We start from the raw sequence: 27,439 nt of genomic DNA, 5'->3' as shown, positions 1-27,439 counted from the left end.
GATGGTCTCAGTGAGGTGATAAGGGAGGTGGGTGCCTCACGTTTCCAAAAGCTTTTCCATACCGACATTGCCAAGGTAAGATGATGAAAAGGGAGTAGGCAAAGAGAATAGCATGGATTTACCTATTTGGATCTTAATAGATTTTGCATCTTTGATTTTAACATTTTGATCAGGTTAATCATCTAGTTGTATAAGGATCTAAAGAAACTTCTGAAAGTTACAGCGTGGGGCAAATGTTAAATATTAATGTGAAAAATGTTACACTGTGACAGATTACATGCCATGAGAAAGCATGTGCAAATTATATAAATCCCCTCTATATTTTAATCATTTCCTTAAAAACAAGTAGATAGTTCCAATCAATCCTTAAGTGAATGAAAAAAATGTAGTGAATATAACGTGTCACTAATAGGTACAATATCAGTGTAAATATTATAGTATAATTAATAATTTAATATGTAATAAAAGTCATCCTGAAAAAAATCAATATATCAATACTTCAAAATAATTTTAAGCTGCTATTTCAAAATATGATTAGATTTTAAGGTTATAATAAACTCAGAAAATATACAATTCAAAATAGTTTTTAGTTTTTTTTTTTTATATGTATAAATTTATTTATTTATTTTTGGCTATGTTGGGTCTTCGTTTCTGTGCGAGGGCTTTCTCCAGTTGCAGCGAGTGGGGGCCACTCTTCATTGCGGTGCGCGGGCCTCTCACTGTCGCGGAGCACAGGCTCCAGACGCACAGGTTCAGTAGTTGTGGCCCACGGGCTCAGTTGCTCCGCAGCACGTGGGATCTTCCCAGACCAGGGCTCGAACCCGTGTCCCCTGCATTGGCAGGCAGATTCTTAACCACTGCGCCACCAGGGAAGCCCAGTTTTTAGTTTTATTAACAGGTTGTGAGTAGCTTCTTTTAATTGTTAACTCAAGTTTTTATCATACTTCTTAAGTTACAAAAACAGTAGTTAATTGAAATTCAGTCCACAAATAATTCATTCTGAGCCCCAACTTTTTTTCATATTTTGTGGTTGAGAATTCTAATGTTGCTATAGTAAATAAGGACAGAAAGATGTTTAAAATGTGCATATTTGAAGAAAATATTATAGTAATGGAAAATCACACAAGAACACACCAGATTATTTTTTTTCGGAGGTTTAATTTTAACTAATATTTCAATGATGAAGGTAATGTCAATCCAAATCTTTACTTATTTGTAATGCACAAACTATTTTTTGTAACTTGTAAGAGAAATAGATTCTTTTCACCATGGCAATGCTTTCACCCTTATTTATGGTCTTTCTTTTTCTTGAGTCCTTTTTCTTCAGCAGTTTAACAAGTCACTTCTTGTTTGGCTAAAGTGCAATCCTAGCACAATAATGTTTCAGCTTGCAAGGAAGAACGCCCTTATTGAGTTGATAGAACTCCACCAGCTGGATTAGATCTGTAAATCTTGTGTGCCCATCATCCAGGGTGTGGAACATTTCACCATCATCTTCCACCTGCAACAGGAAAATCAACAAACTGGTAAGAAGGGCAAAATACCCAGAAAGACAATCATATTCTATTGCATACTGCATCTTTAAATGCCAAAATTGATGTATTTATAATACTAAAGGACAGTGAAAAGAATGTTATGGCATGTCCACTTCTTCTTTGTAACTTCCCTTGCATTTAAAAGAAATACCATCTGATCCTAAGGTAAGCAGTGTGGCTCTACTTTCTCTGTCTCTAAATTCTCTTAACGTTCAGTAGTTAGAATAGTAGGATTATTCTGAATCAATACAGTACACAGTGAGAAATCGGCACTATTCAGTGTAAAAGTAAACAAAAGATTTTAATACTCCCACCTACAGAAATTAATTTCCATTTCTAGTTGTTGTCTACCTAAAGCCTTACTTAATATATTAAAAATGAATATTCACCATAATTTGTATCAGTAAACTGATTCTGGAGCAATCAAATATTGTGTTAGTGGAATGACAGCATTTTGGGGTTTTTCTGTTTTTGTTTTCTGCAGTGAGATCTTCAGGCATTAAGCAATTCATATGTGCCAGGGACATCGCTCACATAATCAATGAAGTGGGGAAGATAACTTCACATGGACTTTAGATAGTTCCAAAAAGAGGTCATTCAAAAAAAAGAAAACACTAGCAACTTAGCAATCTGATGTAATACTTTCTTGAAAGTAGACTGAATCTCTGTTCCACACTATCTGGTTCCAATACACAGACCACATGCATACATACACGTGCACGCACACACACACACACACACACACACACACACACACAAAAGCAGCAGAAGCAACAAAAAAAATCCCAAAGCAAGTTGTGCCACATGAAAGCAGAATTACAGAAAATTTTTAAATGTGCTCAGAATAGTTTAAATAATGATCTCCAGTTCCACAGCACCTGTGTACCTATCCATAATGATTAAAAACAAAACTACAAAAAACACCAAAAAAACATTTTTGGGACAAGAGAGGCGAAGGGGCTTGAAAATAACGATTTTTAAAGAACCACTAGAGGAATTCAGGGGAAGGAATTCTCAGTGGCCTTTTAACAATAGGTGGCATGGGGTCTATACAATATTACCAAATCATATTTCATGGGAAAAGGGAAATTTAATTTTTGCAATTCCTGTATTTCTTATATTAATTCAGGCTCATAAAACCATTTCTGCCAAACTTAACTCTAGTCAAAGCACAAGTTCCCAAATTATATTTAATAAAAGAGCCAAAAAAAACTAAAGTTTCCAAAAGCTTATGCATTAAGATCATCTCTAATATACAAATATGAAATCACAAATTACTTACTGGTATAATTTGAAAGTGCTTTATTTTTTGTCCATGACTCATTGACAGTACGAAAGTTTTGGGGTTGCTCTGACTATCCCGTACCAAGAAAACCCTAAAGAGAGAGAAGGATTTCAATATTTTTCTACATTTACTCATGGATTTCATAGAAATATAGCCTGTACCAAATCCAGGAAGTATATTCATAAATGTAGCCAGAGTTTTCCTTTACTATGTATTCAATGATGGGATTATCCAACATGGTACACAATATGGTATAACATAAACCTTATACTATAAAACTATCATCAGAGCTAATTTAATTTTAATAGGATAAATACACAGCCATTTGTCAGATTGCTTGCTCACAATAACCAATATAATGCTATGCTGGCATCAATAATTAGTGCTATGTCCTTTTTCCACTGGGAAAGCTGGGTATTCACATGTAACTCTTTGGTACAGAGAATAAGGCATTAGCATATTGTTATTTTAACTTCTGGGTCATGTTAGGCCCTAAAAAAAGAAAATTATTTAGAGTGAAATAGTTTTTAACTCCCTCTTCTACACTGGATCCTTTCTTTTGATTCTGGTTCCTACTATTACATACACAACAGAAAGTGAGAAATGAATATATTCTAAAAAATCAATCCTGAAATCATTTATTAAATGTTTGAGCAAAATATTTTAAGTAAAAGAAACACCCAAACAACATGTAATTTAACCTTGAAGAATGCAGCAGAAAAGCCTCCATAACAGGCTAGAAAAACAAAACATGGCCTAATGGCCTGAGAAAAATGCTGCCAGGCGTGGATTCTTATTAACTGGCAATTCAGTGCATAACCAGCTTTATATTAATTGTTGGCAAACAGACTGTGCAAACAGTCCCCACTGGTGACTCCAATACTAATCTCACTGTGCCTGGGCGAAGAGACAGCCAAATCTGAGCCATCACAGATGTCTGATGAGATTATCCATTTCATCTGTGCTGTGTGAGGTTCCGACATTACATCTCTAGGAGATGGGACAAAAGGGAGTTTCACTGGTCAATCAAGCTTAAGTCTCTCCCCATTCCTGAGTAGAACACCACTACCACCTAGTGGATTGCCTGGCATCATCACATCTTTCCAAAAGAATACCCCAAATAACCCATTTTTTAATTAAAAATTTTAAAAAATAAAGATACTGTCATTCTTTATGCAATTATTTCATTCAATTTACAAAAAATGGGCTCAGAAATAAGGGAAATTATAATCCTCCAAAACATTTTGACAATTCTTTGTGATTTATTTCTTTTCTTGGTCTTAGATGGTAATTCTGCTGATTGCTCAGATTTATATCTGAAAAGACCGTGTTCCATGCAGAGAAGTATATTGAAATCTTTTCTTATTTAGAGTCTACTGAAATGCTGACTTGCTATTAATAATCTTCCATGTGAAGGTGCATTTTTATCCAAATGTCAGTATTAAATCACCTTGAAATTTTGCCATCATCTTAAGCCAACCCATGAAGATATAAGATCCCATTACCACTTGTTTAAATTGATGCTGGTTTTATTTCTCATCCAAACCTCAATACAAGCTCCTTAACTTGTATTGCATTTGGGAAGAGAATTCAGCTAGTATTATAGGAAGTATTGATATCTGAAATACTGAGTAATCTGAGAAAAAGAAAATTCTTTAGATCATAAATCTTGCATAATAAATTTTCTGTTTCTCCTGTCTCTTCTGTGGTATCCCACTAAAAGATAACATGAGAAGAGTCAAAAAGTACTGTTTTCATAGGTTTATATTCCTTTAAACTGTTAAAATTTAGAGAAAAGAAAATAGGGGTGTAAACAGAAAGAAAAAAATAAGACAGTCTAAATATATGAGAAACAGCTTTTTACTTTAACACACCCTGCATCAAACCTAAAAAAATGTATAACACGTAAGATAGTGTCATGACACAAACCATACTTTGCAAACATATTATTTGTTCAAATCAAAATGTTGACACGCCAAAACAAGTTCAGTTTTCCCCCATCAATTAATATCTGAGATGCACAGAATGGGTAATATTACTGATCACTGGTTAAGAGTAGAGCATCCTGTTCAGCTATCTTGTCCTTATGCGCAAATACTAAGCACACACTATGTAACAGGTACTGTATAGGTACTGCTAGGATTCAATGACAACCATCCTTATAGAATAAAGTCACTTCTGTTTTAATAAGCTGAAGTCAAAACTCTGTGTGTGTGTTGAATAAGTCATTACTGATTATAGGAGAAATCAAAATCAGTGCTACTCAGAATCAAACTTACCCATCCACTAGACCTTGCTGAATGATCAATCGCTGAGCTTCCTCTCTAGAAATTTTGTGGTGAAACCATGGTTGGGACCGGTGGATAGCTGAAGAAATAAAGTGGAGGAATACAGAGATTTGTTTGAAATGATCACAACTTAATTATGTGTACTTTCTACCCTAACCCCGCAATGACTACATCTAAATGTACATCTTGCCACCCAGTTAGTCACAGTGAATATGCAGAGACATACCCATGTTTGTGGCACAGCTCTGTGAAGATGCAGTGGGGCTACCATGAGTGCCCAGGCGTAAACATCCTTTTTTCTGTGCAAGGAAGTGGGAAACATTTTAACTTTCGGGGAGAAACAAATTCAAATCATAAATATTTTGAAGAACAGGAAGCTAATTTGTACCCTCCAAGCTAGTCCTTCTTCAACTGCAACTGAAAGGGCTTCAGTGGGATTTTCTATAACTCTGCTTTTCTGGCCTGAGAAGTCCATTGCTACCAGGGAATTCTCTGATATACTTCTCTGGGGAAAAAAAAGCACATTTTTTACCTTGAAAACATCTTTGAAGTTACCTTTCAGTGCTTTGCTGGCAATACGTTTCCATTTTAGGATGTGGTTCCAAAGGTGGCTAGCAGGAAATTAAAAAGTTAACAATACATATTCAACAGAAAATGGTGCTATAAAATATTTTGGTTAAATAAGTTATACAGTTATTTGTTAAGGTCATTGAATTAAGTGTTGAATAAAGAGATTAAAAGCTTTCAAGGTAAGCATGTCTTTCTTCTAAAGCAACCCTATCTCTTCATATTTAGAAAAGAATAACCTTTCCTGTGGCTAAGAAGATCCATCACTTCCAAACTCACCTCTCTATTATGCTTTGAGATTCATTAATGATCATTTAAATGTCAAATCTGTCTACTTATTAAGATTCAAGATACACTAAAGCTGTAACAGACTGACTTACATCACTTCTTTAGAAACAAATAGTACCCATATTTTATAACAAATCAACAATATGTATTTTAAAAGTTTATCACATCAACTTTTCTCTAACTTAGAAAATGAAATTTAGTGAAATAATTCAGATAACTCCATAATATTAAAATTTCTATGATTTAATATGTGAATGTTTTTTCATCTTGTGAGCATGAACATGGCAAAATGAGAGCTGCAAAAATAAGTCTGAATGACAAAAGAAGAACTGATATAAAAGGAAGACATCTTTAAACAAACATAATTTTAAACGAGTAATAAAGTCATCTTTTTTGCGAATTACTTTTTGTATTCATAGTCTCTGAAGGTGAAAATAAAACATCCAAAACCTGGGCCTTATTTTTATTTTTTTCTTTGTTTAGGGCTCTACTTCGTAACCGTCTTTTAAAAAGTGTGCCAACCCAAGTCATGCATCCTAAAAAAAAAAAACAGTTGTCAGAATCTTCAGTTAAGAGTGTCACTCAGGATGGGGAGGGGGAAGGGTAAGCTGGGACAAAGTGAGAGAGTGGCAGGGACTTATATATACTACCAAATGTAAAATAGATAGCTAGTGGGAAGCAGCCTCATAGCACAGGGAGATCAGCTCAGTGCTTTGTGACCACCTAGAGGGGTGGGGTAGGGTAGGAGGGAGATGCAAGAGGGAGGGGGATATGGGGATACATGTAAATGTTATAGCTGATTCACTTTGTTATAAAGCAGAAACTAACACACCATTGTAAAGCGATTATACTCCAATAAAGATGTTTTTTAAAAAAAAAAGTGTCACTCAATTGATAAGAATTAAAACTCTTAAAAGACAAAACATCCAAAACCAGCATGAACAATGTTTTCCCCACTCGTCATTAATAGAAGAGCAACGCAAAAACCGGAGTTCTCATTGTAAAGGATCAGCCAACATACACCTGGAGACTCCTGGCTTAAGACCATTTTCTCTCTCCACATGGATTCAGCCATACCCTGCTTGGTCTAACAGACTCTAGTCAAATGTCTGCTTGAAACAAAACCTGGTCCATACAAAAACAGGAGGGGGGATCATTTATCCCTGCATTATACATCCCACTTTATTAGCATTTATTATTTCCTCTTGAAACCTTGCTGTAGTGGTCCACAATCTTATTATGGTTCATCTTTATTTCTGGAGATCCGGCGTGCAATCTTTCATTTGTTATAGGAGCCTTCATAACTGACAGCTGCTCTTTCCAGACAGATGCTGTCTCTGTAATCTCTATTTGCTGTCACACCTTACTTTGCCCTTCTCACCCTGTGATCTTCTGTGCTGGGCTGTGGACCAGATGGATATACTTTTGCTTTGCTGACATTAATGAAAAGCTTCCACCTGCCCAAGCCAGAGAGTAACTAATCTCAATCATAATGATAGCTTTATCCTTATAATATCTCTGCCTTCACATGCCAAGATGGGCTCTGTAATCACAAGGTTCTGATAACATAAAAATACCGTTAGGAAACAAAAATAAACATAACCAGTTCTTATTCTTTTTTTCATTTTTCTCCTATAATATGACAGGCTGAAATGTAAAATAAGATCCCATGTTACATAATTACTTGACCTAAGTGGGGAGTCTACGATACAAATAAGTATTTTCATTTGCTACATTAACTACACTAGGGGAAAACACAGGAATATAGAAAATGTTTTCTACTGAATGGCAGGTGGTGGATGAAAAATTAATAGTTTACCTTTGGTGGACAAAGAAATGGAAGTGAAGCAAAATCTGACTTGAACCAAAAGGTCATTTTCAGCTCAATTTCTTTCACATAGAAGAGCGATGTTGATAACATTCAGAATCAGTGTATTTCTCAAATATTTGTCCCTTTTTCTAGCTCTTCCTTCTGGTGGGATAAATAGGGCAAGCCCTAAAAAAGGGTCCATGATTTTAATGGCATGCCTCTCTTTTTAAGAAAGAAGAGGCTTGGGTGTCTCCTGGATTATCCAGACCACACCTCGAGATCAGATCCAAACACTTTTAGTGAGGTTGGAACATGAAATGTTTTTCAGGCAGCTTAGCTAAGCAGCAACTCGTAGTCACTCACTCCCTGTCACCCGATTTGAAAGAGCTACATAAACGTGTAGCACTGTGGCCTTCGTAAGAGGGCACAGAATTTCCTCAGACATTGTTCTCTCATCAGTGTCATACAGAGCCACAGGACATCAGAGGTATAATCGATTCTAGAGATCATGCAACTGTCCCCCTTATTTTATACTGTAGGATGGCAGTGACTCAATCAAGGTCACGCTTTCGGTAAAGATAATAACAGGCCCTATCTAAGGTTCCTTTATGTACCACGGAATGGGAGGTACAGGGAAGAAAGTGCAGTTTGGGATGTCTAGCTCAGTCAAATGTGAAAAATAATAAGAACTTCAGTTGACTTGTTTTTCCCATCCCCGTGTTCTGGCCAGGACCATATTAACAGATGCTCCTTTAAATGAATCCTTTTTATTATCCTAAAAAGAACCAAATACATTTGGCTTCTTGAAATATCTGCTGATGATTCTCATTTCAAAGGCTGATGGGATGGCTATTATGTGCTATATATAGTTATGATGTTCATTATGGTATGATAATTTTTTTCTCATTTCCCTTCTCAAAATGAATCCCTGGAGAAGAAGACAATATTGTCCCTTTAAAACTATAACTAAAGTATGTGAACTTTTCCCTGTTGTTCCTTGAACATGGGGCCTCAATGAAAACCAGCAGAGGCAGGCGAGAGACACTGGCATCCAGGATATAGGTCACTGATTCTTTCATGATAATGTAGAAATTATCCTGGGATTCTGTATAGACACCAAAATACACAAATACCTCCCCAACCTTCTTAGTTTCCTTCATGAAAATTAAGAAGAGTAGAGATATAATTCTTGATGCTATTCTCTCTGACCATGTCAACTGCGATACAGGACAGGTCCTTGTTCTCATCACACAGAGACTTAAACCTCTTGTCCTTCTGTCCCTATTTACAGCCAATTCACTCAAGGAATGTCTTTTCTTATACCAGGTGCTGAACAAGTAAAGCTACGTTAACCAAAATGCCATAGACGTACTGATCAACAATAGGATCACTTTCAACGGAAAGAAGCAAGAATAATACCGTATTTGTACACTAATGACAGTGCTGAGACTATAAAGTACTTACTGTGTAACATTTTTTTCTATGATTAAGAGGACACTAAATAATAACTGCCTCCAAATCATGGCTGCTATTAACATGCTCGTCCTAATAACTTTAAAAGAAATTTAGAAGGATTTAGGAAAGGATTAAGATAATAAAATTCATTATTCATATATACATATATGAATTAAAAGATTACGGTAAGCTGGCAAATTGTAAAAATTCTCACCTTAAAGCTATTGCTTTTATAAAAATTCATTACATTCCTTAGTTTCTTATTTTAGGACTAAAAAGTAATATGATACAAAGATGAAAAGTTATTCTTCCATAACGTAAAGCAACGTAACTACAGCATTGGAGTTCTTTTTCCATATTAGTCTATCAGACTTCATAATCAACATTATTTCATGCCTCAGTCCTAGAGCTGAGCATTTTACATGCTACGTTACATGTGGGGAAATGCACCTTCTTTGGTCACAGCCATGAAACGCATGTTTTAACCTAAGTGGAAATGTAGCACGTTAGCTGATTGTAACATGGGCTCATACTTCTGAATTCCTAATATACTCAAGGAGCACAAGCAAAAATAGCAGAACATAAACTTGGAGTTCAGAAATAAATTTCTTGTGTTAATGCACAGGAAATTAAAATTAGGTCCCAAAGAAGGGAAAAAATGTATCTGCCTGTAAATATCCAAGTGGCATTTAGTATAAATCTGTGAAGCGGTGCTAGTCTTAACACAATGCACAACCTGTATTTTGGCTTGCATCTTTTGGGTTTCCTGGAGAGCAGTATGCTTTTCAAGGACCTGGAACTTTAAAAATTTAATTGTTAGAAAGTCAGAATGCAAAAGAGCTCACAGGCTATGATAATCCCAGAATTAATATTTAAATAAATAAACCCACAATCAAATCAATAATTAAGAAAGATCTACAATCTCAAGGACAATGTTCTATAAATTATCTTATTTTCTAATCCTCAAATATAATGACACAGAATCACTCTCATAATTCTTGCAAATATTTAAAGTTTTTCTTTAACATAAAACATTATTTTAATTGAATACTTCATGTGTGCCCGACTATTGTGATTTTATCACATAGGCTGCAATCATATAAAATCCAAAAAAAAAACAGTTCAATATAACATGATAGTAGGATGGTGCCAAAAAGTTACTTTACTTGACCAAAAGGAAAGAATGGAAATGTACATTTATAATGTAATGTGATTGCAAATTAATGTGAATATAAAATAAAATGTAGGTTCAAAAACTTGGTGCTTACCATGGGTGATATACTCTGAGAACTGCAGCCACTTCTACCTTGATAAGGATGCATGTAATTCTGGTACAGCTGCATGCCATACTGCAGAATAAATAAATAAAAACACATTCCCACCACTTTTACTACACAGAGTTTTACTCCAACTTTTGAAAATCAACACTTTCATTAATTATACATCATCAATATAAAAACTGAAAATTATAAGCTTTCCTTAAAACAAGTAAGTAAAGCAGCCATACTTTTGAATGGTAAACTTTTAGTGTCCTAAATAGTACAGTTTAAAAGACAGTGTTTTTTATTTGGACCCACACTTATGTTGTAGCTCACAATATAAAGATCTAGAACTGACATGCCTACTCATTATTCTTAGTGTCAATAGCACCAAAACCATTTGGAGCTTAGCAATAAGAAAGCTCACTTGGGAAGGGTGCCCGACTTTATGGTACAAAGACTCTGAGAATCTGACACACATCCTAAGCAAACCTGGGTAAAATTTACCATAATTCTTCAATGACTGATTGATGAATTACATTGTCTTTTGTAATCCATAAACTTGATCCTATTTTGAAGATTTTTGGCACTGTATCACCCTCTGGTAACAGTACTCTTAGGGCATTGTTTAATTTTTGGCTTTAAATTCAGGGAAATCAAAATGGTGGGGAATCAGGCTAATTTCAGACAGAGTCATGGCATACAGTGTAAAGAGCAGTAGATAAGAACAACAGAGGCTTTACTTTCAAGAGGTAGCATCATAAGAACTGGACTGCTAGGCTACAATTGGAAAGTGGGTCTAGAGTGTAATTGGATTGTTAGTTTGAGAAACATTAAGAACGCCAACTGCCATGGCCAAACTTATCTTGCAGGAGTCCCTATCTGAAACTGGAAGATAAGCCCCTTAGATTTAAGTTACTTCGTTAAAAAAGAAAGAAACCAATGGAACAGATAGGCTTCTTTTTTTTTTTCTTTTTCCTGCGACCCTCTATAATTCTCTCCATTTCATGGAGCCATTATGAACTTAAAAGTAGGTCCGATATAAAAGAGATTGAAGAGACACCATGGAAACCAATCTTACCCTTAGGATGAATTCCATTTAAACATTCTAACAGAGCTGTTTCTCTACTAAAAACTATTTTCTTAAAAGCAATTGCAGCAAAGTGGATATATTTGGTAATTAGGCAGAAAATCAGAGGGAGGTGAGGGGAGTCACTGTTTTCAAGATTTTGCTTTTAACATGAATACAGTCATTTAAAATTCTCTGTGTTGACTTCTTTATCCAATTATTTCCCAACTTATAAAAATTATTTTTTAATTTAAGGTTTGATTGACATTAATAGGACCTAATGAAATTTATTTTAAATCAACTCTAAGCCTACAGTAACTTTAAAAAGAAGACAAAGGAGCTTAATTCCTAGTCAAGTTCATTTGGAGAATATACAATAGCCTGCAACCACACTTTCACAAGGACATGCTGCCTGGACACCTTTTATTTACCTGCAGTGAAAAGCCTGCTACCCATTAATAAGACTGTTTCCTTCAAAGATGTATTGTCCCTGGTACCTGTGGTGTTAGGAAGTTGCTTCTGTGCTGTTGAAAGTTAACTCTGGCTAAGGGGTAGGGCATGGGTCACCTTAACATTTCCCTGTCCTATGGAGGGGCAGATAAGGGACCAAAATGTGTTAGAGAGAAACTAGCAGAGTTCTAACTGAAGGGAAGGGGAAAAGACAACATGTAACTAGGACACTGTACATGAGCAAATCTCCCCTTTTCTAAGTCTTCTGATTTTTCTGATTCTATATGTAACTGGAATTTCTCCAAAGAGAATGGGAATATCTCTATCTGATGCTACATGAAGAGTTTACATGTGTATATGAAAAAGAAAGGAAAATAAAACAAGTGGCCAAATTCTTGGGGGAGGCTATATCTAATAAATAACACATAATGAAAAGAAGAAGGACACTTCTGGTCCAGCCAACATAACATAGACTAGTCTTTCCCTGCTCCTCGCTACTAGGTACAATGATAAACTCTGGAAATAACACGATAGACAACCAAAGGAGATGAGCAAAAGCTACCTCTAACACCAGGTGCGCCCAGCTGCACCAGCCAGGGGGATCAAACCAGTGCCCCACTGACAACAAGCTGCCAGGCCCCTATTAGAGAGCCTCAAATGTGTCTGTGCTGGCAGGCCCAGGCTTCCTGTAACTGATTATTTTAAAGTGTAAAACAGATCATATCACTTTCCTATTTGAAACCGTGGTGGTTTCTCATTGGCTCCATGATAAAGGACCTCACTGATGCTGGCCTCTATTTCCAGCCGCATCTGGAAACACTTTGCCATAACTGAAATAAACAGGGAACACAGATGTGGTAGCAGAATAATGGTCCCCATATATGTCCACGCCCTAATCCCTAGAAACTGTGAATATATTAGGCTACCTGGCAAAGGGGAAATAAGGTTGCAGATACAGTTAAGGGTGCTAATCAGCTGACTTTTTTTTTTTACATTTATTTTCATTTATTTATTTTCTGGCCACGCCGCGTGGCATGAGGGATCCTAGTTCCCCCACCATGGATCAAACCTGTGCCCCCTGCAATGGAAGTGCATTCTTAACCACTGGACCACCAGGGAAGTCCCTAATCAGCTGACTTTGAAATGATGTGATTATCTTGGATTATCCTGGTAGATCCAATGTAATCACAAGGGTCCTTATCCAGAGCCAGAAGAGAGAACCAGAAAAATGGCAGCATGGAAAGGACTCAGCTGGATATTGCTGGCTTTAAGGGTGGAGGAAGTTGCCATGAGCAGCCTCTAAAGGCTGGAAAGGGCAAGAAAATGGATTTCTCCCTAGAGACTGCAAAAGACAATGGAGCCCTGTTGACACCTTGCTTTTAGGCCAATAAGACCCATTTCAGACTTCTGAATGACAGAGGTGTAGGATAATAAATTTGTGTTTTAAGCCACTAGGTTGGTGGTAATGTGTTACAGCAGCTATAGAAAACTAATACAACAGAGCATCTTTAAACTGGGCATCTGTGACTTGAAAGAGGGTTTGAGAAGAGTCAAACGAGAGAAAAAAAAAGGTAAGAAGGAGACAGTCTTCCAGAAACTAAGCATTCTGGATATAGAAAGAACAAAGAAAGCTTTTAGTACATTTCATCATTTCTTAGACACACATTTGTTTTCAGACTAACAATCTGTATTATAATCTATGGCATCTTATATTCACTGTGGACGAAGTGACTTGCCATTGCCTGAAACTGTTGGGATTAAGAAGTCATTAGCATGAAAACCTTGCAAAAGGAATGCCAGTGGCTAGAAAGACAACCCCACGGACCATGGCAGAGCACTCATCTGAGAGATGATGCCTCCCCAAAGCTCTTGAACCACAGAGCTGGTTAATCTGTGGAAAATATGAGTATCCATGACTCTGAGATGAAAATGATTCAGAAAAGCTAGATTGAGAATATGAAGAAGTTTTAAGAATACCTCAACTAACTTATTTCATATATATGTATATATATACACATACATATATATCTGTGTGTATACACAAAATTGATAACATCAACAAAAATGATGAAAATCAGGACTATAGGCCTAAATAAATCTAAATATTCAAATGAAAATAAAAATTATAAGTGATATGAAACATCATATCACAATTTTATTGGCATAATTCTCATCTTTCTAGTTACACAAAAAATAATGGAGCATCCTAGTAAAATCAATGGCATGTCAGAGTCACTGAAAGACTGATTAAAGGAAGTGGGTTTACCACCTGCTTCTGTGTTGGGTGTTTGAATTTGAGCCCCTTAGAAGGGAGAAAGACTTGGCTAACAAGGTTGGAAAGTATCTCTTCCACCAGCCTAGCTGGACTTACAGGGTTCTGATGGAAGGGGAGAGAAAACCTGAGACCTCAAGATATTTTCTCTACCATAACTGTGATGGAGTAAAGTCTACCAAAGAGTGCCAGCTTCTTTATGTGTAAAAGGACAGCGCTGGATGAACTCAGTGTTTCTTAATCAGGCAGACACCTGGAACTCAAGTCACTAACTCGGGATCCCCCAGGATGGGGCTGGGCACATGGAGCTTCAGAAAGCACCTCAGGTGATTCCAATGCATATCCCTAGTTACCTAGTTACTACTGCTTTGACTGGTTGGTTTCCAAGACCCTCTAAAGTACTTTTCTCTTCTTCATTTTGTTTGTTTGTTTGTTTGTTTTACATTTTATGACAATGAGAGCAAACAGAAGTGACTACTTATCATGAGGGTTTCAAAGAATCAAGATTTCTAAGATGTGTCAAAACCAAAATCATGACAGCCATTTTGACAGTAGACTATTTGAGAAACAAACAAATCTCTAATAAAAGAGGTAATAACCATAGTGACTTTCTGCCATAACAGCAAAAGGAAGAAAATTTCACAGTTAATCCAAAAGCTTCCTTTAAATTACTTTAAAAAACGTTCTTCCTACCCTTCACACCCACTAGGATGAGTATTTTTTTAAAAAGTGGAAAATAACAAGTGTTGGTGAGCATATGGAGAAACTGGAATTCTTATACATTGCTGGTGGGAATGTAAAATGGTTTAGCCTCTGTGGAAAACATTTTGGCAATTCATCAAAAAGTTAAACATAGAATTACCATATGACCAGCAATTCCATTTTTAGGTATATATCAAAAAAACTGAAAACTGTTACTCAGACAAATACGTGTAGAGACATATTCATAGCAGCACTATCCACAATAGTAAAAAGGTAGAAACAATCCAAATACCCATCAGTGGAAAAACAAATTGTTTATTTAACATATATATATATATGTTAAACAACACACATACAATGGAATATTATTATTCAGCCATAAAAAGGAATGAAGTACTGATACATGCTGCTACAACATGGATGAACCACAGACGTTATGCTAAGTGAAGAAGCCAGACCCAAAATGTCACATATTATATGATTCCATTTCTATGAAATATCCAAATTGGTAAATCCATAGAGACAGAACATGGATTAGTGGTTGCCAGGGGCTGGGAGTAACTGCTTAATGGGTATGGAGTCTCCTTTAGAGGTGAAAAAAATGTTTTGGAACTAGACAGAGATGGCAATTGCACAACATTTTGAATGTACTCAATGCCTCTGAATTATTCACATTAAAAATAGTTAATTTGGTTAATTTTATGTTATGTGAATTTCACCTCAATTTAAAAAAAAGTAAAAGAACAGAAAATAAAACTTTCTTGCAAACCTGGTATGACAATGAGTAATTCTGATTCTGATTATTCTGCCCTTCTTAAAAGGAAATGGTCGATAAGTTTTATAATTATAAATTTAAAGTTGTGCTAAATTTGCTAGCATACAAGTTTTGAAAGTAAATGTGTTTTCTATACTTCCTGGAAGAAATCAGTTCTGTGTCTCTCTCCCCTACCTACTTTTAGAACATTCTTACTCCTTGTCAAGATGCTTACCAATAAATTTTGCTTATGGAAGCAGTAATTTTTACTTAGCACAAAGGTAAATGTTTGAATAATACAGCTATAGTAAAATTTATAAAATAATTTGCATTAAACTAGAAAGCAATTCACACAACACTTAAATAAAACATAAAACAACTGCACTAAACATATTCAGATGGGCACATTTTAAAATATACTTCACATCGGATTGATGGCAATGTTTTTAAAATGCAGACTAAGTCACAGACAGGAGAAATTTCAATCAGTTATACTTGCTATATATGTAATACTCTTACAAAAAAATAAAAATCAGAACATTTTTAAAAATGGAATACTCCACACACACAAGATAAATGTATTAGGTTATTGCACTCTACTCTGGAAATGTTTATCTTTCAGATAAAAAATAAAATACACGCATTTGGTGGTGGTTATTTTTCTTCTTCCTCACATACCCACATGGATTCATAGTGAGTCTTCTGAGTTTTGAAATACAGGTATTTTCAAACTTTGATGGTACTCCCAATGTTTAATAGAAATTCACACCTGCAGTGAGATTACCTTAAGCAATCTAATCGCGGTCACCCAGCACGTCCTACTCTGCTCTTCTTCTGCACAGAGCATTTTCAGGTCTCGAGGCCCTCCTGCTTTGTTAGGCTAGAAGGCCACAGCACATTGTTTATCGTTAATGCATATCTTGAAGGTAACACCTGTTGAAATAAAAGCCACTAAAATTCTCCTATATATAAGAGAAAGCTGTCTCTTTTTAAAAGAAATTAAAAGAAACTCAAGCTTACCTAAAAGGCTGAGGCTTGCTTTATTCATCTAGCAAAATATTAAGCCTGTACCTTAAAGCAGAATCCATAGTTAGTCGGTGCTCCATGTTTTTTTTTGCCTGCCAGTGACACATAAATATCACTATTGCCAAATTCGCTGAAAAACTGCAAATGCCGTGGTTCCTTAAAAAAATATATATGTGTATGTTGAAATGGATACATATTTTTACACTACCTTTTGTATTTCTATTATGTTACATAACTTATACCTTGGCAAAAAATATTCCAAATAATGTCACAGAAACAAAAGGAAAGGAAAACTAAGTCACTATATCCTTAAATAACCAGGAGCTGGATACGAGAGTATTTAATTTGAGAAGCAGTGATTTGTTTATAATTTAACTTCCAATATACAAAAAAATATATCTTCTTATTTTAAAATTACTTGCTTTAACCACTACTTCAAGGAATCTGAGGGAGAGAAGAGAGCAAAGCATGGCTTTTGAAAATGTTTTCTTATTTGGGTTTTAAATAATGGTAGTTCCACAAAGGAAAGAAGGTTGGTTTGAGCTTCTATAGCAGCTAAAGAAAAAAAAAAAAAAAAAGATGATGATTCCTGCTTCATTGAGAAATGATCGTCCCTCATGTTTGTGTACTGCCTCACGTACCACAGCAAGCAATGAAACAGGCGGCATGACCACCTTCCTTTACAAAAGAAAGGAAGCCTGTACAGATAAATTCAGGAAGATTACCTGGCAATGGAATGTGTCTGATTTTCAAGGCAAAGTGGAATCATGAAGAGCTATTTCTTCTCTGGGAAATCCATAAGATTTAGAGCTGGTCATGGGAAATCACTGGGTCATATTATTCTGTGATAGGTTAATAACTTGGAGAAATGCTTAATTCTGGGGTTGAATGTGTAATCAAAACTGACCACAACGCATTGGTTCTTTAAAACCTTGCTACTAGTCGTGTGGTCCCAGACCAGCAGTATCAGCATCACCTGGGAGCTTATTAGAAATGCAAAATCTCAGGGCCCACCCCAGATCTGCTGATTCAAAATCAAAATCTGCATTTTAACAAGAACCCAGGTGATTCATATGCACTGAAATTTGAGAAGCAGTGCTCTTAAAACAAAAAGATAAAGCAGAACATTCAGCAATTTGAGCAACCCATTCAAATCCAAATCCAAAAAAATTTCAGTCATTGGCCAGTAGGCTGGCTATTCCATCAGTGATGATTAGTAGAGCAAGAGCTTCTGTGTATGCAACTGTTTCTCTGTGTGTCACTATTCTTTAGGCATTTTGATCTAATGGATGACTAAAGTTCCCAACTCCATGGGAGAATGAGTCAGAAAAGAAAATTGTTAAGAGTCCCAGGGCTTCCCTGGTGGCGCAGTGGTTGAGAATCTGCCTGCCAATGCAGGGGACACGGGTTCGAGCCCTGGTCTGGGAAGATCCCACATGCCGCGGAGCGACTGGGCCCGTGAGCCACAACTACTGAGCCTGCGCGTCTGGAACCTGTGCTCCGCAACAGGAGAGGCCGCGATAGCGAGAGGCCCGCGCACCGCGATGAAGAGTGGCCCCCGCTTGCCACAACTAGAGAAAGCCCTCGCACAGAAACGAAGACCCAACACAGCCATAAATAAATAAATTAATTAATTAATTAAAAAAAAAAAAAAAAAAGAGAGACCCAGCCTAGGGCCCTTGGAATAAGGGAGGAGGAGGGAGAAAAGTACTCTTGTTGGCAAGGCCTTTAAAACTTTATTCCTTGATAGAAACTGATTTGCTAGTAAAAATGTCTGATTTCTATGAAGATGGAATAAAACCATCCCTGCCCACTGATACTGTAGAAGTCAATGTAGCTGAGTCATTTGGATGTGAGAAAAAGGCAGCTTAAGAAATACTGGAAGGACATAAGAGACATGATGAGTTTCTTCTCTTGACTGATTTTTGTTCCATTACTGCAGACACATCAAGGCTTATGACAGTACAAGACTAAGGCTGAGCTGGCATGGTTAGCGAAAGGTAAGCATGCAAACGTGTATATAAGGGGGAAGTTGGAGAGCAGGGTACTTAGATGTTTCTCTGTAAGTCATGGCCACACCTCCAAGGCTTGCGTAAGTGTTTATCTAAGTCCCATGCAGCCTACATCTTTAGAAAGTAAAATAAATCAAGACCCTTCTCATAGAAAAAGGGCAGGAAATGGTCACTTTGCCAGGTAGAAATGTCATATTAGACATTAGATAACCTACATGATTTTTAGAGAGGTCATAATCCTTGAGTTTATCTAATATCTTGAATTTCGTTTTTAAGGGGGAATGTAAGATCATTTTCATATATATAGACTATGGAACACACGCTCATTCAGCACAGGCTAGAGAGAACACTACTATGTACGATGCACAGCAAAGTTAGACACCATGTTGAGGAGAGCTGAGGCATGACCTGAGAACAGAGGTTTGATGCCTATAATGTTGCCCAGCCAAGGGGGGACCATTGCAGGGATAAGAGCATGGCTTCAGTAGATGGAATAGGAGCTGTCTTGTTTTGTAATAGGTGGGAAAGGAAAGGAGGTGGAGGGTGAAGTAAAAAGACAATGGGCTGTGGATTTTCATGCGAAACCTGTTAAAGAATTAGGAATTCAGGAATTAAGGAGATATTGTCATATCTTCCAGTGAAGAATCACTGGGAAGAAAGTCAAAGAAATGTGATTACTGGATTTAGAAGCCAATTTTCTCTGATGCTAAAAGTAAAAAGATGATCCAGCACACATTTGTTTAAAACCACCTTCGTATATTACTTCATACATGAGGAAAACTGGGAAAAGAGAAACTTCATTACAAAGGTTAAGAAAAAGTCTAAAACCTTAATTACAAAAGTGGGTAATTGTTCATCCTAACATTATCTATAATATAAAAATTTGAAAACTAGGTTTAAATCCTCAAGAAAAATTAAATGCATCTATATGATAGAACACTAGTAGTCAAACTATATATACTTAAAAATAAAAGATTTCTGTAAAGGAATGGATTACTAAATAAGTAGAGGCCTTTTCCATGAAGTATTCCACCACTTAAACCTAAAACACACACACACACACTTGCACATGTGTGTGCACACACGTGTGAATAGCAGCAAAGGAAAACTGTATATCAGGGAAGGGAGGAAACTATGTAAGAACAGTCGGGGTAAATATGGAAAGTATCACTCCTTTGCAACTCCATATCTCCATACCACTGCCCAAATATCTAGTCTCTATCATTAGCTGTGATCTGGGCATTCCCATTTGGATACTTCACCATCAACACAATATATCTAGAACTAAGATCAGTATCTTTCTTCTAAGATTTGATTTCTTCAAATCTCCTATTCCTGTTTATTCTATCATTTTCTATTTCTTTATTTTCCTTATGTCTTTCTCTAAGAACATTAAGTGCTTCCTCTTCTTTCGTATCAACCAGTCAACAAAATCTGACCATTTTTCATTTAATCTTACATCCACCCCCTTCTTCTCTCTCCAATGCTCATCCTAGGTTAGATCCCATGGCCTCCACCCTTGATTACTGAAATGATCATCTAGTTAGCACTAATTAGCATCTGTGCCTCAACTCAATCAATCGCTCTCCCTTCCTGCCCACTTGTCCCTTCCCCCCTGCCTCCCCTGCTCCCTTCCCCTCTCCGTTTCTCTGTCTCTCTAGTTGATTTTTTAAGCTCCCTATGGCCATACTCATCTTCTAACAACATGATCATTTCACTCTCTCACTCAAAATTAAAAGATCTGTCCATGTCCTAACCTGAAGAAACTGTGAATGTGACCTGTTTTGCAAAGGGGCCTTTGCAGATGTAATTAAGCTAAGGATCTAGAGATGACATCTTCCTAGATTATCTGGGTGGGCTCTAAATCGACAAGTGTCCTTATCAGAGACACACAGAGAAAGGAGAAGGCTGTGTGAAGACAGAGGCAGAGACTGGAGTTAGGCAGCCACAAGCAAAGGGAGACCTAGGGCCATGACTAGCCAAGACAGAAAATCCTACTAAAAATTTAAAGGATCAAATATTGAGAATGAGAAATAAATAATGAACATTTTCAGCATAAAAGAAAAATATGAATTTGCAGATTGAATGTGTATGTTAAGAATCAAGGGCTTCCCTGGTGGCGCAGTGGTTGAGAATCTGCCTGCCAATGCAGGGGACACGGGTTCGAGCCCTGGTCTGGGAAGATCCCACATGCCGCGGAGCAGCTAGGCCCGTGAGCCACAATTACTGAGCCTGCGCGTCTGGAGCCTGTGCTCCGCAACAAGAGAGGCCGCGATAGTGAGAGGCCCACGCACCACGATGAAGAGTGGCCCCCGCTTGCCACAACTAGAGAAAGCCCTCGCACAAGAAATGAAGACCCAACACAGCCATAAATAAATAAATTAATTAAAAAAAAAAAAAAGAATCAAGCAAGATATGTATAGCAGAATATATTTGAACATACCTAGAAATACGGTAGGAAAATGACTAAATACCAATGATGATAATAAAATTTGAAAAAGAGCCAAAGAAAAATGACAGATTACCCATAAAGAAGCAACAGTGTTGTCACTGACAAAACAGATGCATGAACATAGAATTAAACTCTCATGAAAACTCTCAAAAGTAGTTTTACTTGAAGGAAATCGATGCATTGCATAAAATATCAAGACATAAAACACAGGCATATGGCATAGTAGGCAACAACTAGACTACACAGAAACAGACTACATAGTGCTAGTGCTAAGGGAATTACATTCATAAGTGATTATGTATGTGTGTATGAACATCTGCACAGGTATGTCTATGTAACTGAATACATAGGTATACATAAGCAAGCACACACATACATCCATCCCTGATCATAACATGATAACTTCCTCTAGGAATTTATAATCTAGGTGAGGAGAAAAAACTAACACACACAAGGGAATTAATAAGCAGTTACAGACTCAGCTGAGTGTTACTAACTGCATCAACAGAAGTTCAGAGGTGGGCAAGGTCAGTAGTATGACCTGGGTAAAAAGAAAAGATGTGAACTCTGTCGGGCTTCAAAATCCCAGCCTTGATAAGGAGAATGGGGGTAGATTCAGAGTGGGGGAGAAATGGGCAAGGAATGTGGTACTGAAACAAGAGCATCCAGATGGTATCAAAGGATGTATATTGAAACTAGTGGGAAATAAAGCTGAATAATTAGTTTTTAAATGGATTATGGCAAATGTTTGGAATCTAAAAAAAATTACCAACTATTGACATCATGCAATAAGATAATGAATAAAACAAAGTAAAACCCATTTTAACTTACAACTTCCATATAATTCATAGCACATCACTGACATTCCAATTTACCTTTGATGTCCCTTTAGTAGAAAAATATAAACCGGATCTTCTTAAAAGGAAGTAAATCTTTTTCCAGGACTTCTTTCCCTGTTCTTTTGCATGTAAGAAGCCATGGATTTCAGGATATGTGCTTGAACTCAGAAATATCTGGAAGAAAAATCAGATACTCTCATACAGTTTCTGAATCAATGATATTGTAGTTTTATATTTCAAATAGAAATGTGCAAAATCAAACAGCATTGAAAGCACTTATACACCATTACAGAAATAGCGATATATATAACAGAAAATAAATCAGTCTTGTGAAAACCTGAGGCAAGTTCCAAATGAAAATATGCTCACGAAATATACATTCTAAGTGATCAGTACTTAGTCAAACACCAACATTACAAGCTATTTGAATGTCCATTTGAAAAGCTGAACTTTGTCTACAGAGTTAAGTCCTGATACTTTTCATCCCTGCCTATGATTTTCCTTGAGATTATAGATTGACCTATCAACTTCAACTTCATTATGGTATATGTAAGACCATGATCCTGACTTCCATTATTCAATTATTAAAGAAATTGAGCCAAGTTCACCTCCTCGATGAAGGTAAAGTAAACAATCTCTTTGTCCTCTATGGTTCTCAGTTGTGGGTGGGTATGGGCAGGTTGTGTTTTCCAAAGAGAACTGCAACAATATCTTTCATTCCACATGCTCTTCTGCAAATGTGATCCTGCCACTGAACCAAGAGGTGAAGTTTCTCCACCCCCTTGAATCTGGGCAAGGCTCGTGACTGCTCTGACCAATAGGATATGGCGGGACAGGCTGCCATTCTCACTGTAGTCCCTTAACTAGCCTGATGGCTTCCACTTCTTAACTCTTGGAAGCTAACTTTCATATAAGAAACGTGACTACCCTGAGATGGCTATGTGGTGAGAAGCACAAGGCAACTGGAAAAGCCTTGGAGAATGACACACCATGTGGAGAGACAGAGAGAGAGAGAGGCCAAGGAGTACCAGACACATGCAGTGAAAAGCTATCTTAGAAGAAGCGGATCCACAATCCCTTTGGGAGTCAATCTGCCTCAGAGACCCATCCAGCTAAACCCTTCCCAAATACCAACCTACAAAACTGTTGACAAAATATGAGTGGGTACTTAAGCCATTAAGATTTAGAATAGTTTGTAACCCAGTGATAATTAACTGAGACAGCAGGCATGTGTTGGTCAGGAAATTGAGAATGAAAAGGAATAGCTCTGAGTGGCTGTGCTCAGCATCCTTAATAAGACAGTGGAAATGCATTGGTGTCTCACTAAAAGAAGAAAATGGAAATCCCTATGAATAAACGAATGCAAAATGTTAAAACTGAAACTAAGAGAAAATATTAGCTCAAACAACGTAACATAGTTTTAAAAGGCTATTCGGGGAAATGCTGAGAGTAGATAATGTTTTTTAAATAAATTAATTAAAAAACTTTTAATTTAATGAGCCACAGATATTAATTAATTGACATGCAAAGCAGGCAAGTAGGTTTTTTAGTTTGAGTGCTTTCCAAGTTATTAAACCAAACCAATTAAATTTTAAAAAGGGAGTCATAGAGGTCACACTGGAAAAAGAAGGAATGTTTTAAAAAGTGGAAACATTGCCTCAGTGGAGAGAAGAGGTCAGGGGCACATGCAGGACTATCTGATTCCAAAGCTATGACTTTTCTTGTTTTTATAATTTAACATTAAAATAATATAACTAAATTATAGGAGAATTTGGGAAAGGAGGCAGAAGAAAAACTCCAATCCACCGCCCTGTCATAATCCAAAGGCAAAGTATAAAGAGGCGTGAGAGCTAGGGGTGCTGGGGCACTGCCGCTGCTGCCATTCACCCTAACATTCTACAGGGTGTCTGTGACAACCTAGTAGCACATAAGTAGCTTTTAGAGAAATCCTGAGGCTAATCATATTTCTAAAATATTTTGAAGCAAAAAATGAAATATAACCTATTACAAATAAAAAGCCCATAGAAAACAAATTTGTGATACCCAATATATTTACCAGTATATTCAAATACCAACATATTTAAAGTAATATCTATACTGGAACTATTAAAAGTTTTCTTCATTAAAGATCAGAGACTATTGACTGGGTTCGGGGATGACTGGGGTTTAGATCAAACAGCAACCATTATAAAGACATTGCTCACCATTAACCTGTTAACAAGTATAGTATCAAATATAAAATAACTGAAATTTTTTATTGTAATGAAAATGTCTTGGAAAATGGTCACCTACAGCCATTGCCAGTTTGTAAGAAATGAGCTCAATAGATGCAAAACTAAGGAAATTTTAAATTAAATAACTAGTATTCTTAATTCAGCTATTTCATGTTTCAGTCAAGTGTTTCCATCATAGATAATATTTCATCTAGTTGCTAAATATTTTATCACAAATAGGATTGAGAGCATTTATTATAAAAGTTAACACTAAATATCTGTTGGTAAAATGTCTATAGTTTACTGGAAATTTTGATTTTTTCGAAGACTAACATAATCTTTAAATACATCAGAGAGCAAAACTCTGCAAGTTTCCTTTCATGATACACATTTTTTAAACACTTAAAATCCTTTGACAGTTGTTCAAAACTGGGAAGAATAATATAGTTAGGGGTCTTTATTGATTTACAGAATTCTTTATCTAGATTGTGCTCTTTTCTTTTCTTTCCTCTTCTTCTCTTTTCCAACTTTATCTCTAGCAAAAATTAACCACTCAAGGCATACCATCCAAAATCTGGACGTGTATAAATATGGACCTCAATAAATAGACATTTCTCCAAAGAAGACATACAGATGGCACATGAAAAGATGCTCAACATCATTAATTATTAGAGAAATGAAAGTCAAAGCTACAATGAGGTATCACCTCACACTGGTTAGAATGGCCATCATCAAAAAGTCTACAAATAATAAATGCTGGAGAGGGTGTGGAGAAAAAGGAACCCTCCTACACTGTTGGTAGGAATGTAAATTGGTACAGCCACTATAGAGAACAGTATGGAGGTTCCTCAGAAAACTAAAAATAGAGCTACCATATGATCCTGCAATCCCATTCCTGGGCATATATCTGGAGAAAACCATAATTGGAAAAGACACATGCACCCCAGTGTTCATTGCAGCACTATTTACAATAGCCAAGACGTGGAAGCAACCTAAATGTCCATTGACAGATGAATGGATAAAGAAGATGTAGTATATTTATACAACGGATTATTACTTGGCCATAAAAAACGAATGAAATAATGCCATTTTCAGCAACATGGATGGACCTAGAGATTATCCTACTAAGTGAAGTAAGCCAGCCAGAGAAAGACAAATATCATATGATATCGCTTATATTAGAATCTAAGGGAAAAAAATACAAATGAACTTATATACAAAACAGAAATAGACCCACAGACATAGAAAACAAACTTATGGTTACCAAAGGGGAAGGGGGAGGATAAATTAAGAGTTTGGGATTAATATATACATACTACTATATATAAAATAGATAACCAACAAGGACCTACTGTATAGCTAAGAGAACTATACTCAATATTTTGTAATAACCTATAAGGGAAAAGAATCTGAAAAAAAATAACTCTATATGTGTGTATAACTTTATCACTTTGCAGTACACCTGAAACTAACACAACATTGTAAATCAACTATACTTCAATTTAAAAAAAGAATATTGTCAACTCTCATGAAGTAAAAAAAAAAAAAAGGCATGGAAATGCAAGATAAATGAGTATATCTACTTATAAAATTAGAAATATAAATAAATAAGTAAATAAGGACCTTACAGTTTCCCTTCATTATTTAGTACTTACATATTTTAGTGAAAAAATATATTTTACCTGCAAAATCTGTGTGGGGGATATTTCACCATTGGTTTCAGTTGCAAAAGACACCATATGCTCTGGAAAAAAATACTGACGAAAAGATACATGTTATATTATCCCAAAGCCATTGCAGAAAAGATCGAACTATGACCAACACAGTAATCTAAAGCAAAAGCTCTTTAAATCAGTGTGTTGAAAATTCACCCAAAGCACTTTTAAAAATGCCAGTCCCTGACTCTACCCGCAGGTATCTTAATGAGAGAGAAGGTAGGAGCAGGGCCCAAAGACTAGCCAAACACCCTCAGATGGTGCTGATACACAGAGATCCACGTACCTCCAGTTACAAACACTGCCCTCAGGCTGACAGTGTGCTAGCTCCCGTACGTCTTCCCTGAGTCCTGCAACCACTCTAGCAGGTACTGAAGGACTATCAGCTCCATTTCATAAAGTCAAGGCTCATAGAAGTAAAGGATATATATACCCAAGGTCACAGCCCGTAGAGTAGAGGAACAAGGAGTTAAACTAGAGGGCCAGGGAGCTAAAATGACAGTCTTTTCCACCTTCGATCTTTCCAAACCTGTTTAATCATAAAATTCACCCAGGAAAGCTGTTTAAAAATAGGAATTCCCAGGCCTCTTTCCTGGAGTGTCTGATTCAGTAGGTCAGGGTAGGACCTGGATCCTGTATTTTTAACAAGCACTATCCCCTTCCCCAGGGAGTTTTTATGATCAGGCAAGTTTGGGAAAATATATGCCACTATACTTCCTTTAGGACAGGGTTTTTGAAGCGTAGTTCTATTAATGTTGGTCTAATAACGCTGTGTTGGGGGGACTGTCCTGTGCATTGCAGGACGTTTAGGGCATTCCTGGCCTCCACCCACTAGCAGCACCCCCATCCCCCCAGTATGACAACCAAAAATGTCTCCAGACATTACCACATCACCCCCCAGTTGAGAACCACTACTCTAAGTCTACAAAATGAATCTACAGCCTTGTTTAAACTAAAAAAAAAGCAAAACAAAACTGAAACTGAGCACTAAACCCTATGTCTTTAACTATGACTTTTAAATTCTTGCTTTTAATAAAGATTCATAATAAGAAAACAGTTTCCTTTCAAATTCTAATTCTATTTAATTTTTATTAGGACTCGTATTTTCTTTATCAAAGACCATCCCACTATGTTTCTATTAATAAGTTTAAATAAAAGAGAGCGTAAGAGGTCTTTCAGGGTTTGAAAATATTCTATTATGTTGTGTATCATATATTTTTCATAAAGTATCATTTCAATCCAATTATCCAAAACTTAGTGTAAAAATATGCTACAGCTGCAGAGTCAAAAACAATTTAAAATAATGAGCCCAGAGGCTATTCTGACTTCTCTAGATCACTAGTCTTCATTAGAATGTGACATACATTTACTTTCTTTTAAAAAGAACTATAATGAAAGGAGTATTTACTAGATAATGCACTGGTCTTTATCTCATTTCTACTTAGCTC

The 27,439-nt window shown here is 36.4% G+C and overlaps 1 protein-coding gene across 9 annotated transcripts in view; it reads right to left on the bottom strand.

Annotated features, from left to right (window-relative positions):
- Positions 1-1,138: 1,138 nt before the first annotated feature.
- GRB14 (growth factor receptor bound protein 14) overlaps positions 1,139-27,439 on the bottom strand; it is a 177,117-nt gene continuing 150,816 nt past the window's right edge. For 4 of the 9 annotated variants that reach the window (XM_082395320.1, XM_082395318.1, XM_082395315.1 and 1 more), the window contains 11 exons: positions 25,959-26,033; positions 22,100-22,237; positions 16,806-16,916; positions 16,519-16,614; positions 10,497-10,577; positions 9,965-10,027; positions 5,497-5,613; positions 5,335-5,407; positions 5,100-5,187; positions 2,818-2,911; positions 1,139-1,501 (listed from right to left, as the gene is read on the bottom strand). In XM_082395320.1, the coding sequence (XP_082251446.1) occupies positions 1,355-1,501; positions 2,818-2,911; positions 5,100-5,187; positions 5,335-5,407; positions 5,497-5,613; positions 9,965-10,027; positions 10,497-10,577; positions 16,519-16,614; positions 16,806-16,916; positions 22,100-22,237; positions 25,959-26,033 (1,083 nt within the window). In that variant the 3' untranslated portion in view covers positions 1,139-1,354. The remainder of the gene's footprint in view (positions 1,502-2,817; positions 2,912-5,099; positions 5,188-5,334; positions 5,408-5,496; positions 5,614-9,964; positions 10,028-10,496; positions 10,578-16,518; positions 16,615-16,805; positions 16,917-22,099; positions 22,238-25,958; positions 26,034-27,439) is intronic. The other 5 variants (XM_082395316.1, XM_082395323.1, XM_082395317.1 and 2 more) reach the window with 4 other exon arrangements.

The sequence above is a fragment of the Balaenoptera borealis genome (assembly GCF_965194805.1).
Source record: "Balaenoptera borealis genome assembly, chromosome: 6".
NCBI lineage: Eukaryota > Metazoa > Chordata > Mammalia > Artiodactyla > Balaenopteridae > Balaenoptera > Balaenoptera borealis.
This window is presented reverse-complemented; position numbering and strand designations above follow the sequence as displayed.